This window comes from Archocentrus centrarchus, chromosome 8 (genome assembly GCF_007364275.1).
Source record: "Archocentrus centrarchus isolate MPI-CPG fArcCen1 chromosome 8, fArcCen1, whole genome shotgun sequence".
Classification (NCBI taxonomy): domain Eukaryota; kingdom Metazoa; phylum Chordata; class Actinopteri; order Cichliformes; family Cichlidae; genus Archocentrus; species Archocentrus centrarchus.
The window spans coordinates 17,987,442-18,001,577 of NC_044353.1; the positions used below are offsets into that span (position 1 = coordinate 17,987,442).

General features: G+C 41.2%; 2 protein-coding genes across 3 annotated transcripts; one reads left to right on the forward strand and one right to left on the reverse strand.

The window, feature by feature from the left end:
* The first annotated feature begins 1,984 nt into the window (after positions 1-1,984).
* zbedx (zinc finger BED-type containing X) lies at positions 1,985-5,370 on the forward strand. The gene is made up of 2 exons (XM_030735998.1): positions 1,985-2,353; positions 2,642-5,370. The coding sequence occupies exons 1-2, from the start codon at positions 2,162-2,164 to the stop codon at positions 4,352-4,354; spliced, it is 1,905 nt and encodes a 634-aa protein (XP_030591858.1). The 5' UTR covers positions 1,985-2,161; the 3' UTR covers positions 4,355-5,370.
* A 1,198-nt stretch (positions 5,371-6,568) lies between these two features.
* Positions 6,569-13,480, reverse strand: aimp2 (aminoacyl tRNA synthetase complex interacting multifunctional protein 2). Of its 2 annotated transcripts, none has more exons than XM_030735664.1 (4): positions 13,343-13,480; positions 10,606-10,818; positions 9,048-9,282; positions 6,569-7,414 (listed from the first exon to the last, which is right to left on the reverse strand). In XM_030735664.1, the coding sequence occupies exons 1-4, from the start codon at positions 13,355-13,357 to the stop codon at positions 7,026-7,028; spliced, it is 852 nt and encodes a 283-aa protein (XP_030591524.1). In that variant the 5' UTR covers positions 13,358-13,480; the 3' UTR covers positions 6,569-7,025. The 2 variants fall into 2 exon arrangements, with proteins under 2 accessions (XP_030591524.1, XP_030591523.1); XM_030735663.1 differs by having other exon boundaries at positions 13,229-13,480.
* Between the last annotated feature and the right edge of the window lie 656 nt (positions 13,481-14,136).

Sequence of the window (14,136 nt, forward strand, 5' to 3'; positions counted from 1 at the left end):
AGGCAGAGAGCCAATGTGAACGCCAAATGAAAAACATGTTTAATGCATCTCCAGATGGAAGATTTTCATATCAGCAGGAAAACGTTTTAGGAGCATGCTGCTTTGATGGCTTGAACTGGCAAGGTTCCTCAGGCTCATGGAAAACAAACAAAAAACCTCTTGATGGTGTAGAAATCTGGTCAGCACAATGTCCCCCCCACCCCCACGGTCAAGTTATAGAACTATAAAAGCAGTGATCATGTTTCAGATTAATAGAGGCAACTAAAAACAACTCAACAACAAAAGAAAGCAACTAAACAAAGGAACAGAGGTCAGTATTCAGATGTATTTAGATTTAGATATCTTAGTTTAACTGTCACTATCTACACAAAATCTACACAAACGGAAATAATTAGCTAAGGCAAGTTTTCACATCTGTTTCAATGAATGCTTGTGTTGAGAATTGTTTATTCTTCCTATTACACCAACTCAGAGGAATTATCTGTTTTACATCATGGGTGGTTTAATGCCATTAAGTTCTCACTTGCTGCCAAATGAATGAATGAACCCCATTTTAGAAATCTCTGTGGTCATTTTGACAGATACACTTTATGGTGACACTGACATGTGTTGCATTATACAGAGAGGAGCTTATGTTATTAAGCCTTGCTGGAATTAATTAAAGAATAACAGAAAATATCCAGAAAAATGTTCAATGACAGAAAAACAGAGAAAATAAAATAATTACTCTATTCCTCACAAAAATCTAAGGTTTAGAATTATAGAAATATTCGTTTAAAATTTAACTTAGACCCTTAATTTTTCTCGCTTCTCAGTAAACTCCATTCATTTGGTCTATATGTGCCCCAAAGGCTTAAAGATTTCCCATTGCACCGATTCTAAAACTAACAACAAACTGCAATACAAAGTCAAGGTTCTTCAATTTAGCCAAGTGCACATTTACAATTCAATTCAAGTTTATTTATGAAGCACCAATTCACAACAACAGTCACTTCAAGATGTTTTATACTGTAAGGCAAAGGCCCTGTGGTATTAGCGAAACCCCCAACAATCAAACTACCCCCATGAGCAAGCACATTGCAACGCTGCAAAGGAAAAACTCCCTTTAAACAGGAAGAAACCTCTGAACCAGGCTCAGGGAGAGGCAGTCATCTGCTGCAACCATGTTAGGGGAAAGAGAAAAGATGAATGAGTAAAGACACATTCAAATAGTTCTCATCTTCCAGCTGCTCAAAGGATATGATAAAAAAACACTAATACAATAGTAAGAGAATAAGAATAAAGCATCAACTTGTGTAAATAAAATGTACAAATAAAAAAGTAAAATGGACAGCTATATAGAAATATGCACATAAAACTAGGCAAGGACAGTGTTGCCAGTGCTCTTGTGGAGACCAAGATAAAAGTCAGCACAAGGTGGGATAAATGTTATTTCATAAATTTGTGTTAAATGATGCACGCACACTGAATCTGAATAATGAAAGCAAAGCAGAAATCAGCAAAGTGCTTTTAACTTTAAAGGCTGTCCAACTATGACAAAATGTGACTGACATCAATTAATTCCATAATAAAATAAAACAGTCCAACAGTTGTGCTTTTGCTGCTGTTGTTTTAGCCTTTCAGACCCTGTTTTGCAAAGAAAATCTGTGACATTCTGCACAAGGAAACGTTCGGTTAACTTCTTTCACTAATTTTCTCTATATGGCTATTTTCTGAAAGTGCTATATTCTGTCTTTGAAACAATGTCTCTGTTGAACAAAACGTTTTTACTTTTGCTTCCTGTTGGTGGCGCCAACTCGCAGAAACACAGAGGGAAAAGGTAGCTGCTGGTAAAAGCGCCACCATCAATGCACATAAAATGTACAAGGTACAGACCGTGACGCCACTTTGTTGGTACCCGCTGGCGTTCTACGCATGCGTATTGCCTCCACAGTGCCGATTCCAGACATTGTGCCGTCAACGCGCATGTGAGGAAGCGCGGTTACGATGGTGTCGGCTCCTTCTTCGTTTTATGGAAAGCAGCTGAACAAAGGCCTGCCCCTTTTTCATGAGGATTGCTCTACCGCCATCGTTACTTTACGTGTAATCACGATTACTAAATCGGATTACGATACTTTTATTACATTTCAAGGCATAAATAACGGTAGAGACAGAATCCGAAATGGATGCGGACCACCAAGAAACCAGCGGCGAGACCAAATCGGCCATTAATACTTGGCGTTATCGCCACCATTTCACGTACAAGGCAGATCAAGGAAAAAATATCATCGTCCAGTGTAATCTGTGCTTGCCGAGGGTTAACCTGCTGTCCACGTCAAAAACCTCCACATCAAACCTAAAGAAACATTTAGACGTAAGTCAGTGACTCTAACACCCCCGTAACAACTTCCCGTTCCACTGTTTGTTAATGTTTAAAAGACACAATGAATGAATAGCAACACTCGTGATTAATAACGTTACACTGCAGCTGCATGCTACAGGCGCTGGAGGCTCTTAGTGCTCAACTTCGCTGAGAAAAAAATAATAAACAGTCACTTTACTCCACAGAGGTGTTCTTAGGAGTTTTTTTCAGTGCAGTTAAAGTTTATAAAATGTTGGAAAGTTCTAAAAAACTACCATGAAATCTTTCTTTGTCTTCCAGAGAACACACTTAGGCTGTGAAGCCAGGCCTGATGCCAAGAGAGGAAGGAAAAAAGAAGAATATAACGGTGAGGAAAGCAGACACTGCCAGCTCAAAAAGCTCAAAGCAGAAATCATCTCCAAATGCCTGACCCAGGCAAAGATCGATGATTTGATCTTCAGTTTCATTGTGGAGGATTGTCAATCGTTTTATGTGCTGGAGCAGCCTGGCTTCAGGAAGCTGATTGCTGGTTTAACTGAAGGGCTCAAATCCATGGACAGGGTGACCCTGTTTACTAAAGTGGACCAGAGTTTCTCCAGGATGCGGGAAGAGCTGATGTCCAAACTCAGTAATGTGCAGTACGTGTGCACCACAGCGGACATCTGGACAGCCCACAACAGGAGCTTCTTTGGGATGACCTGCCACTGGATTGATATGGATTCTTTGGAGAGGAAATCTGCTGCTCTGGCATTTGCACGGCTGCAGGGCAGGATCACGTATGACACCATCGCCGGGCGCATACACGATGTCCACGTGGCCTACAATATTGAGAGTAAAGTTCAAACGACGGTCACTGACAATGGCAGCCCCTTTATCAGTGTCTTCAGAGAGTTCGCGCTGGACAGCCAGGAAAGCGATGATGACATTGGTTTCTACGAGAACGTGAGCACCGTGCTCGAGGGTGAGCCGGAGCAGGACATGCTGCTGTTTCTGCCCACTGTGCAGCGCTGTGCATCACACACCCTTGAGCAGATTGTCACTGAGGACTTCTGGCAGGCTGTGTCACAGGGGCCCATGTGCCAGCTACATTTTAGTTCTATGGCTAAAGTGTTTGCCATATGGAGCAAGTGCCACCATCTCCAGGTCGGAATGGACGCGGCGGAGGAGATAGGAAAGATGGCGCTTGTTGTCCCCGCTGTTATACGTTGGAATGTGGAGTACTGTGCTGTGCAGAAGATCGTCTCTCTCAGTGAGCGGGAGCTGACGGAGCTCTGCGCTCGCCTCGAGGTCCCACGCTTCCAGCCAGAGGAGATGGCCTTTTTGAAAGAATATGTGACTGTGTTTCACCCGCTCGCATTTGCACTTGAACTTTTCCAGGCGGAGCAGAAATGTTACCTGGGCCTGGTCATCCCAACAGTACTTAGTCTGAAGAACAAGTTAAATGAGCAGAAAGATGCAGCAAACTACTTTGGCGATGCCATCAACACCATTGCAATGGCTATTGATGTGCGGTTCCAGGAACTGTTTGCCAGCACAGAAGCAAAGATTGCGACTGCAACGACTCCTCAGTTTCGCTTGTGGTGGATGGCTGCCTCCGAGAGGGAGGAGATGTGCAGCCTGCTGGCCTCGGAGGCGTCCCAGATGGATCCCTGTAGTGTAAGCGAGGCGAACACCAGCCGCAATCTGTCCACCATTGAATCAGAAGATGACTTCTTTAGCTACGGGTCTGTGAAACCGGCTGCCCAGATCCAGCAGCGGGGAGTGATGGAGGAAATCCGGAAGTATGTAGAAGGAACAGGGAAAAGCCTCGAGTGCTTGCAGGACTTCCCGAGAGTCAAGCAGCTTTTCTTAAAATACAACACCACCCTGCCCTCCACGGCCCCCGTCCAGCGTCTCTTCAGTCAGAAGGGCAACCTGGTCACCTCACAGAGAAACTTTCTGACTGACGACTATTTCGAACGCATTCAGCTTTTGAGATATAACAGCAACCTTTGCCCTTTGGTCACCGAGTGAATGCTAATGGCTGCCTCAGCCTTTTAACTGATGAAAAAAATCAGATCATATTGTTTTAATCATCACAGGAGAACACTGAATAATATCTAATTTCAGGCACTTTAGCCCGGATGTGCTTTCTAATATTTATCACCTGCCTGTTTTGATTGACACACCATACGTCTCCCACTCCAGAATGGCCTAATGAAAACATCTGATTGACAATCATGGACACAGATATTCAGACTGAACAGACTGACAAAAAGCGTCTTTTTATGTGTGCTATTATTGTGATTTGATGTAGCCACGGGGTTAAACTGAAGTGATTTTTGTCTTTCAGTTATAGTTTTTTCTACAGCTGTTCAGTCAGTGCATCTCCTGTCTGTATATTTTATATCATGCATAAAGCAACAAGAAAAGACCCCTTGTTGTGTCTCTCCTTCCCCCCCTCCATGAAACTCAATTGGAAGCCACAAGTAATTAGATTAGTGATGGAATGAGATCGGCTGCCTTATTTGCATGCAGCCCTGAATGCATTCAGCAAACACTGATTGTGGTTTCAAAAGTGTCCGGATGCGTTTGTGTGTGAGGAAGATACAGAACATGCAAACGGCAAAATTCCAGTGGTGCACGTTCCCAAGCGTATTCTTTGCCATGTGCCCGGATGTCAGCTAAGAGTTTTCGTCTTGCCAGACAGCTGCCTGGAGACCAACAGGAGGCTGTCAGAGAATACAAACACAGGCTCTGTCTGGACCCGAGCTGTCGAAGACATGACACTTGTGAAAATGCAAAACAAGCCCGCTGAGAGCCTGGGAAAAAATAAACCTTGGGAATGGGTTTTTCTTCAGTATATTATTCCTAAATATATTCTATGAGTGATTTTTCTGTAAGTTTGCCTACAGCAGTCACAAAGGATTAAACAGACTTGAAACTGCGGTGCATCTGTTCCTCTTCGGAAACAGTGAATTGGGATTCTGTTCAACAGCACAACTTCTGATGGGGGGAAAACGCAGCTCAGACAACTGATTGCAGAGGAAGAACAAACTGGAGGAGTGTAGATTAAAGATCGCTGCAAAAAAAGAATTGTTGCTTTAAAGTGAAATTACAGAAAGGCATCCAGAGTTGAACGCAGATTTATCCAAAATAAAAGTGCTATGATAAATAGGTTTAGGGGTAAAAATAAACTGATTACAGAGAAACTGACAAATAAGCCACGTTAATTATATTGCAGCTCCTTTTTAAATACTGTAGGTTACTTACAGCTGGGTGCAATATTTAAAGTCTGCATATCAGACAACCTTGCCAGTCGTCTGATATGCATTAGGTCACCAATGAAAGAGTGCACTGGAATCAAGTTAAATAGAAGTACAAACTCATTGCAGTTATTCACCTTAAGATTACTTATAATACTGCCTCTTAAGTTTTTTCCCTTTAGGATATTGGGGGCTGGATTGAAATGAAATGCATGGATGATTTTTTTTTTTTGTCCATTTGTGCTTCCTCTTTTTTTTTGCAGGAGATCTGGAGCCTATACCAGCTGTCATACAGCGAGCATTCATACTTATGACCAGTTTAGAATCACTAATTAACCTAACATACACGGAGAGAACCCATGCAAGCGCAGGAAAAACATGCAAACTTCAAGGAAAAAAAAGGCCCCAGCCATCCAGTGGATTCAAAACCAGGACCTTCTTGACGTGAGGCAACTGGTTTCTTTTGCATTCTAAAAAAATGCTTTTAAATCCTAAAACTGTATCTATTTGAAGTGTTATTTCCTGTAAATCTGTGGTTGCATGACATATGAAACATGTCATGATAATACAGGATTTTAGAGACTATAATAATACTGGAGTTTGCATGTTCTCCAGGTACTCTGGCTTCATCCCACAGACCGGAGACATGCTTTTTAGGTTAATTGGCAATTCTGAATTGGCAGTAGGTGTGAATCTAGTCATGTAGCAAAAAACCGAGTTCTTCGGTTTGTTTTTTATGTTCTCCCCCTTTTGTTTCATCTCTGGTATAATCCAGTGTAGCTGTGTGACTGAATACTATAACCAGCTGAATAAGGCTGATGACTGACAGCATGCTTGGAAATGATCTTCCATCACTAAATGTCACTCCTGCCACCTGTTGGACACAGATGTGCACTTCAGTAAACGCCAGTTGTTTGGCTACTTTACGTAAATTGTTTCTGAAGTGATCAAACGGTACAACAAATGAAACCTGGCCTCAAACTTTGATCCAAAGTAGAAGTTTTAATGATTTCAGAAAAAAAAACCAAATGGTACAAAGTATTACTTTTGAAAACAACAGAGCAATACCCATCACCACACATTAACACACACATTTTTTTTAACAGGGTCATGTTAGGCACAGAGTGGGTGGAAGGTGTAGTGTGTGTATTTGTCTAATAACCTCTGTTAGTATCACTGACTGAACCCATCACCAAGCCCTTGTCCATACCATCTCCTTGTGCTTCCTCCATTACAGCTTTAGAATCTCTTTAAACCATCACAGCGAAAATAAATACTTTTGAGTCACCTTAACCATCAGCCATACTGCGTCTACTCAGTGATATACTACAGCAAGGAAGGAAGCATTAGGAGGCGTTTCAGACATGGCTAGGATATATTTTATTATTCTAATGCCGCTCTCACTTTGCATCTAATGTCTGGTCCCAGGACAGCCCGAGTCATTGCAGAAGTAGCTTGGCGTGGTTCAAGTGGCCGAGGTTCTCGCAAGACTTGATCCAGCGCTGGACGTTAGCTGGAGCTGAGGAGGCCGAGCCACTCTGCAGCACGCAGCAGTAGCAGGCAATATCAGCCAGGGAGAACTCTGGTCCAGACAGCCAGGGTTTGCAGCCCAGAGTTGAATTTAGGGCCCGCAGGACAGCAGCTTGCTCTTTGGCACTGCCCTCTGCCAGCTGGAAGAAAGCCGTGTCCACCCAGCTGTCCACCAGGGTGGCAATAGCGGGGTCACTGGGGTAAGGGGCAAGCAGCTTAAAGAGGAAGCGCGCTACGTTGGCCTCGCCCTCAATGGGACACATGTTTTGGATGCTGAACTTCATCTGCAGTTTGGGAACTGTGGATATAGCAGAGAAGAAACATGAATCATAGGAAATGAGGTCACACCTTCCAGACAAATGGTGTCCATTAAGATTAAAACATCGGTATGTTCGACATAACTGTAGACTGGGTATAAAAGACAGCATCCAGGGTCTGAAAACTGAAACCAGTGCTCAAGTGCCTTAAACCCACGTTCTTACTAATGACCAGGAGGGGGCGACTGTATTACGAGTGTATTAAGAGTGTATAAAAAGTCTGTGAAAACAAGATGAGCAGTGCAGTTGGCTTCATTAAACATTTCCTGGTGAGTTTATGGACAACTGCTAGGCCCTGTTTACACGAAAACAATCTGCTGGAAACTGTATAATTTTTTTCATTTTCAAAAAAGTAACGCGTTCAGACGGAAAGGTTTTGAAAACAATCACCATTCACACGGAACCACAAGAGACCCTGAAAATGCTGTAGTTCCCATGCTAGGCTACAAGTTGGCCGTGTGTGTTTGGGAGTAGCAACCATAGAGCACATGTGCCTGTACCTCCTGTTTTTAAAAAGTAGCATTTTCGCTGTTCACATGGAGACAGAGATGGTAGCGTTTCGAAAACGGTCCACACTGGAACCCGTTTTCAGGGACTTGTGTAAACAGGGCCCTACTTTCAAGCCTTATTTAACAGAACATGATTATGATTATGGAAATTCTGGTCCCAATTAAGAGTCAAATATATGATAAAGCATGGTATGTGAGGGGGCACTACCTTATGACTAATAAGCTGCTAGAATACGGGTGTGCAGCGTCCCTCATTTTTTTTTGCCCCCACAGTGTATTTTTTCCTACTTTAAATAGCTAAAAAGGTGTCCTTATTTTTAATAATGAGTTTACTATCAGCATATTTTAAATAAAGCATCACTTCCTAATTATTCACTAAAGAATAAAGTAGCTGAACGCCTACTCAAAAGGCTTTATGTGCGATTACAGTTGTTATTGTTTGTTGTAAATTACTCTGACATGGTTATGGTATGATAATTAGTTTTATAGTATTAGAAAAACTAAGAAACAAACCACCCCCACACTTTCACAAGAAATTACATGCAAATTAAACTGCAAAGCTGTTTGTATATCAAGACTGTGTAGCATCAGCAGATTAAAGTGAGCACAGATACAGGGCCAAGTTTCCTAAAGTGCAGCTGTTGGTCATTGAAGGCACTTGGTAACATTGTGTATATTTCCTTCATCTATAGCCTATGTCATAACTATGACAGAGCGGAAACTAAGGGAGCATTTTTCTTCAATTTCAACTCTTCTTTTTAAGCCAACACAGCAGACTAACCCTCTAATGTTCAAAAGATGGTGTCAAGTGGTCAGCACCATTAGAACGTTAGCAAGAAAACTTCCAGGGAAAATATGAGCCGTTGATAGATACACTACTGCCACAGGATTACTTTTAGGTTCTTTAGAAATCCTACTTAGAAATCTCAACGGTTTCTGTGGTGGACATCAGAAAAAATATCTTCAAGAATGTCTGTTCAAATTTGATGCTCAGAAGGAGCCTAATGTGTGACTTGTGAGTTGCAGCTCCAACTGGTGATCTTTTTCACACAGGCCCTAACTTGTTTAAGAAGACCTGCATGCATTTGTATCCCAGTGGCCTCACCATCTTTCCATATGAGGGTGAAGCCCAGCTGAAACATGTGGCGGGCGTAGCTGTCTGCATGCCGTGGTCCGAGGCAGGACAGGAGCTGTGGCGGCACATTGGCAACTGACGAGTGGACATGGACAGTGGAGAGCACTCGATAGCGCTCACAGAGCAGGCCGTGGAGCACCAGCAAGGTCAGTGGTGGCTGCGCTGGGTTGGCATTTATGACGATGTCACGAAGAGCGCCGAGATCCTGGTCACATAAAGGTGAGAAGTACTGCATTAGTACAGCCTGCACATACAGGTAATAATCAGTCTACACCCTAATGTAGGCTTAAAGGCAAATTCCATTATGAGCATGTTCTGCAGGTTAGCACAGTTTTTAAAACTTGGAATAACAAGCTGTTATGAAATGTGATGAGGACAGATGAAGATATTACTACTGCCAGTAAGAGTAAAGTATTCAGTTGAAATTCCTGACAGTGCACAGTCTGAAAGAAAAGTTACCGGTGCCGACAAACAGAAGACAACACAATTGATATTACTACTACCGTATTTTCCGGAGTATAAGTCGCACTTTTTTTCATAGTTTGGCTGGGGGTGCGACCTATACTCCGGAGCGACGTATATGTGACATTTATAACACATGAACCAAAATACTCCAGCCACTTGACATCTCCGTGAACTGCAGCTTTAAGGCAGTCTTGCGTAACCTGTGGGCGCAGTGGATGATGGATGGAGAGCACAGCTTAACGGCAACTGGGAGAATGCGCCACCCAACTTTCCTGGAAGTCATTGGATGGATCAAGAAAACATGGGCTTCAGTGACAAACCATCCTGTTGGGATTCAGAAAGGCTGGAATAATTGGAACTGCAGCTGACGACGAGTCTGACTAACGCGACACAGAAGAGGAAGCGGCGCTTCGTCTACGGAGTGTACGGAATTGTTTAGAAGTGACACCGAGGATGAAGAATTCAATGGATTGATGGTTTGGTTAACTTGTTAGTATGTTCTTTATGCTTTGGTTATCTGAATAACTTAATGTTACGTTAACATACTGTAGCGATTTTCTTAGTTAGAGAGCGTGTTGATGTTGTGGGATTTCGGACTGTTCGGGAGGTTCGTGAAGGCAGCATGGAGAGAGAGAAAAGACCGAGAGCTTGCCTGTGTGTGTGTTGCAGTTCCGCTGTTGTAGTTGTGGTTGGCGTGGCTGTGGCCTACAGCAGCCGTTTTTCTGTTAATAAAGACGACCTTTGTTGTGAATATCGCCGACTTTGGAAGTGTGTTTACAACGTTACAATACCGAACACGTGTTCGTTGTGCGTCATGTAGCTAAATGTGCTACGTTAGCATAACGTAGGTGTAACCGTGTTTGTCCTGTTCTTTAATCCATTATTATTTTAAATTGCTGTTCAAGATGGAATTTGTGCTCTGGGTCTCGGATTCTATCAACCCCCCCCCCCCCAAAAAAGTGCGACTTATAGTCCAGTGCGACCTATATATGTTTTTTTCTTCTTTATTATGCATTTTTTGGCTGGTGCGACCTATACTCCGGAGCGACTTTTTTTTTTTCACCTTGCCCAGTAGCGTATCCAGGTCTGTGGTGGCTTTGAAGGCTGTGGAGCTTTGGGAGGAGAGGCTGCTGCTGACTGTCAGGTCCAGATCGGCATCGGGGGTCGTCACCGTCTTAGCCAGGCCCTCCACAGCTGCTTTCAGTTCGTACAGTTTTCTCATGATCTCATCCTGCCGGGCCTCCAGAGCTTTGACTGCTGGGTCCACCTCGCCATTCTGAAGCAATAAGGAAAAAAAATAAATAAATAAATTACTGAGTCTGAAACCACAAAATCAACTGAGGTACAATCAAGCAATGGTTTTACAACTTGTGAGAATGCTGGCACCTCTGTTTCTCTACAAACTGTTCCTGCACAGATGACGTTGAAACCAATACGAACAACTCACTAAACACATTTCCAGCCTAAAAATGTAAACCACAAGCAAATTAGATAGTTCAAAATAAAGACACTAGTGGAATTTCAAGCTCAAAAGCAGGAAAAATAAGTAAAAATACATGACAAAGTTTCAGCCCTTGGTCAGCAGGTAGCCCTTGTGATAGTGAACAAGTGTGTATTAAGTCTGAGTGGTCTAGCTTGAACATTACAGAAGTTATAGCCAACATTAAAGTTTTTGTTTTGACAATAGCTCGACTTTTTTCTTCGAAACAGCCGAGCTAATTATTAAAGTAATTTCACTGGAAGCCTATGAAGTGAGAACATCATGAGCCATTTTTTTGTTCAGGAAACTGAGCCTGACTGAAGAATTACTGAGTTCCACCTCAATGAAATGCCACAACTACAAGTTTGCCTTCCATTTAGATTTTATGCAACAGAAAATTTCCTACACTTTTTACTTTTTTTCTTTACTGAATTTTAGTAAATTGTCCCTGTGACTGATGAATTCCTCCAAAAGAAAAGCATTTTCTGCAGAGATAATAAGAGCTAAACGGTTACTCAGCCATTTTTTCTTAAAGAAAAGGCTCAATTTATCCAGAATTTAGTGTATATAACAGTCCCTTTTAAAATAGGCAAAGACTTCACATATATCTGAAGTCTGACTGTAAAAGTTTATCATTGTAAAATAAGTTCCAGAGGTAGATATGGTGAATGCATTGCAACAAAAGCCGCTGAGGACAGATGAAGTTCAAATAACATCACTGAAAATGTACAAATTAAACATGCGCTACAATCATGAAAGCCTACATTATTTAGTGAAACAAAACTCCTAAATTTAAAAAAGATGTTTACTATGTTAGTACTAGACACCACTTTTCATGCCACATGCAACAATTAGAACTTGAAGAATTTGAAGACAGCCCATTTTTTTTAAATGTATGTCTTCTGCAAAGGTTAAAAAATAAATAAATAAACAAAATTTGTAATTTGCCCAACAATGGATGCCCCATAGGGTGCCAGAATCAACTACGCTGCACTGCTAGAGATGGTAAATGTGAAAGCAAAAGTATCACACCATGAACTTTGTGGAGGGGAATCAAGAACTGGTTCTATCTGTCATCTGGTACCAAACTGGCTCATCCATTGAAACAGTTTGCCTCTCTGACAGGTGCAAACTGCCAATTACTGACATCAAAGTCAGGTAAAGATTTTGCGTGCCTTTTTTTCTACTCCATGTCCCCACACTGAAAAGTGATCAAACCAAGAAAAATCTATGACCAAGTAAAATTCTTCTACTTAAGAAGTTTCTTAAGTAAAAAGTAAAAATGTAGACAAATGCTTGCTGATGAATTTGTGAACCTGCAAATAAAGTAGCACAGTGAGTGAACCCCTGTTTTTCGGAAAAATTTCCAGAAATTTTACTTGACTTGTTGGCCTAAAATTTGTGAAACATAAGTCAAACTTATCTCACATTAACAATAGCCAGTCATTTGAGCCAGAAACAACACTGTATCACAAGACAGAAGTTGCAATCACTTTTTGACAAAATGACTTTTATATATTCTGTATTTATCCAGTCGCTGACATTAAAAATGTTCTTGTTAAGACATATCTGGCCAAGTGGGCTGCAGAAATTGCAACAAATATCACAGTTCTATAAAGATATTTTAAGTGGCCAAAAAGGACTGGATTGATTAAAATGTAGCTACTTAGACTCAAAGATACTTACAAAACAGGTAATAATAAATTAATTTTATATATAAACCCTTCATAAATACTGTTTGCTACAGTGTATTTACCAATATCAGCGACAATATCACACATCAAAAACACAAACATCAGAAATTACCTTTTGGCATACGGTCACTTTTGGGCACAACGCCCCCACTGACGGAGCATGGTCTCATGTAGAGACATATTCCTGACCGATTACATTAATAACCAAGTCAGCAGACTAGAGACAAGCTAACGTAACAGTTTCAATGCTTTATACCGTTTAAAAATCTTGATGTGATACAGTGAAGACGTGCTGTAGTTGTTGCATCAGCCAAAACTGAGATTACTCACTGTCCCGACAAGCTAAGTTAGCTAGCTGCACAGCCTGGCTAAGGACAGCTTAGGCTCATACCTCGTGGAGAAGCGCGAGTATGAATGGAAACATAACAGGGAGCGCAAAACCCAGTTACTACTAATAATAATAACAATAAGAAGAATAAGATGAATAACTTCATCGAAGTGTGATTAGTTACCTGAAGCGCGTGTTCGGGTGTGCAGCTGTTTCCTTGCTGCGCGTGGATATTTGGCAACTTGTACATGCAGGTGGGCAAATCAACCTTTATGTCACCCCCACAGATAGGCTTTACCTGGTACATGGGCATGGTGGTGGAGGACAGACAAAAGGCGAGAAACACAATCCCAGACACACAAGTCTTCTGTTTGAGGTTGACAGGCAGCAGCAGCAGCAGAAACTACCACAGATCCCGGTAACACGGGAAAGAGGCCGCGGTGATGTCATATCCGGTGAAAGTAAAAAAAAAAAAAAAAAAAACGGATGTTTTCTTTTCTTTTCTTTTCTTTTCTTTCTTTCTTTTCTTTTCTTTCTTTTCTTTTCTTTTCTTTTCTTTTCTTAATAAATATGCAAATACTATGAAAGCTTGTTTCCGCCACTGGAAAAAAAAAGAAAAAGAAACAAAAGATATCAACTTAATAACTCGAAATTAATTTCGAGTCATTTTCTCAATATATTTAAATTTAATATTTTAAATTTAAGATACAAGAGAAACAAGCTTTCATATGTTTCTTCCATTTGCAGTGGGGGACGGGGGGATTAGCTCAAACATTGGACTTACTAACTCAGACTTCTGAGACAATAACTGGAAGTTAAAAAAAAAAAAACAACTTGTAATTTGGAGTTATTAAGTTTAAATTTTGAGAAAAAATTTCCAGTGGTGGAAACAAACATCTACAAAATACAAATAAAAGAGGCACTTTCATTATTCAACAAGCAAACAAACAAAAATATGACAATGGTTGAACATAAAAAAATCACAAGTTAGTGACTCAATGTAAAACATAATGTTAACAAAAACATAAATAGAAAACATATAAAGGAAAAGCAGCGTATGTCAATTACAATTATTGTATAAAGAAAATAATT

Excerpts from the sequence above, each read along its gene's own strand:
- aimp2 (XM_030735663.1), bottom strand. The coding sequence starts at position 13,357 with ATGCCCATGTACCAGGTAAAGCCTATCTGTGGGGGTGACATAAAGGTT. Across the intron at positions 9,283-10,605 it reads TGGATACGCTACTGGGCAAG|GATCTCGGCGCTCTTCGTGA; the intron begins GTGAAAAAAAAA and ends TTATGTGACCAG. Across the intron at positions 7,415-9,047 it reads CACCCTCATATGGAAAGATG|TTCCCAAACTGCAGATGAAG; the intron begins GTGAGGCCACTG and ends CTATATCCACAG.
- zbedx (XM_030735998.1), top strand. The coding sequence starts at position 2,162 with ATGGATGCGGACCACCAAGAAACCAGCGGCGAGACCAAATCGGCCATT. Across the intron at positions 2,354-2,641 it reads ACCTAAAGAAACATTTAGAC|AGAACACACTTAGGCTGTGA; the intron begins GTAAGTCAGTGA and ends TTTGTCTTCCAG.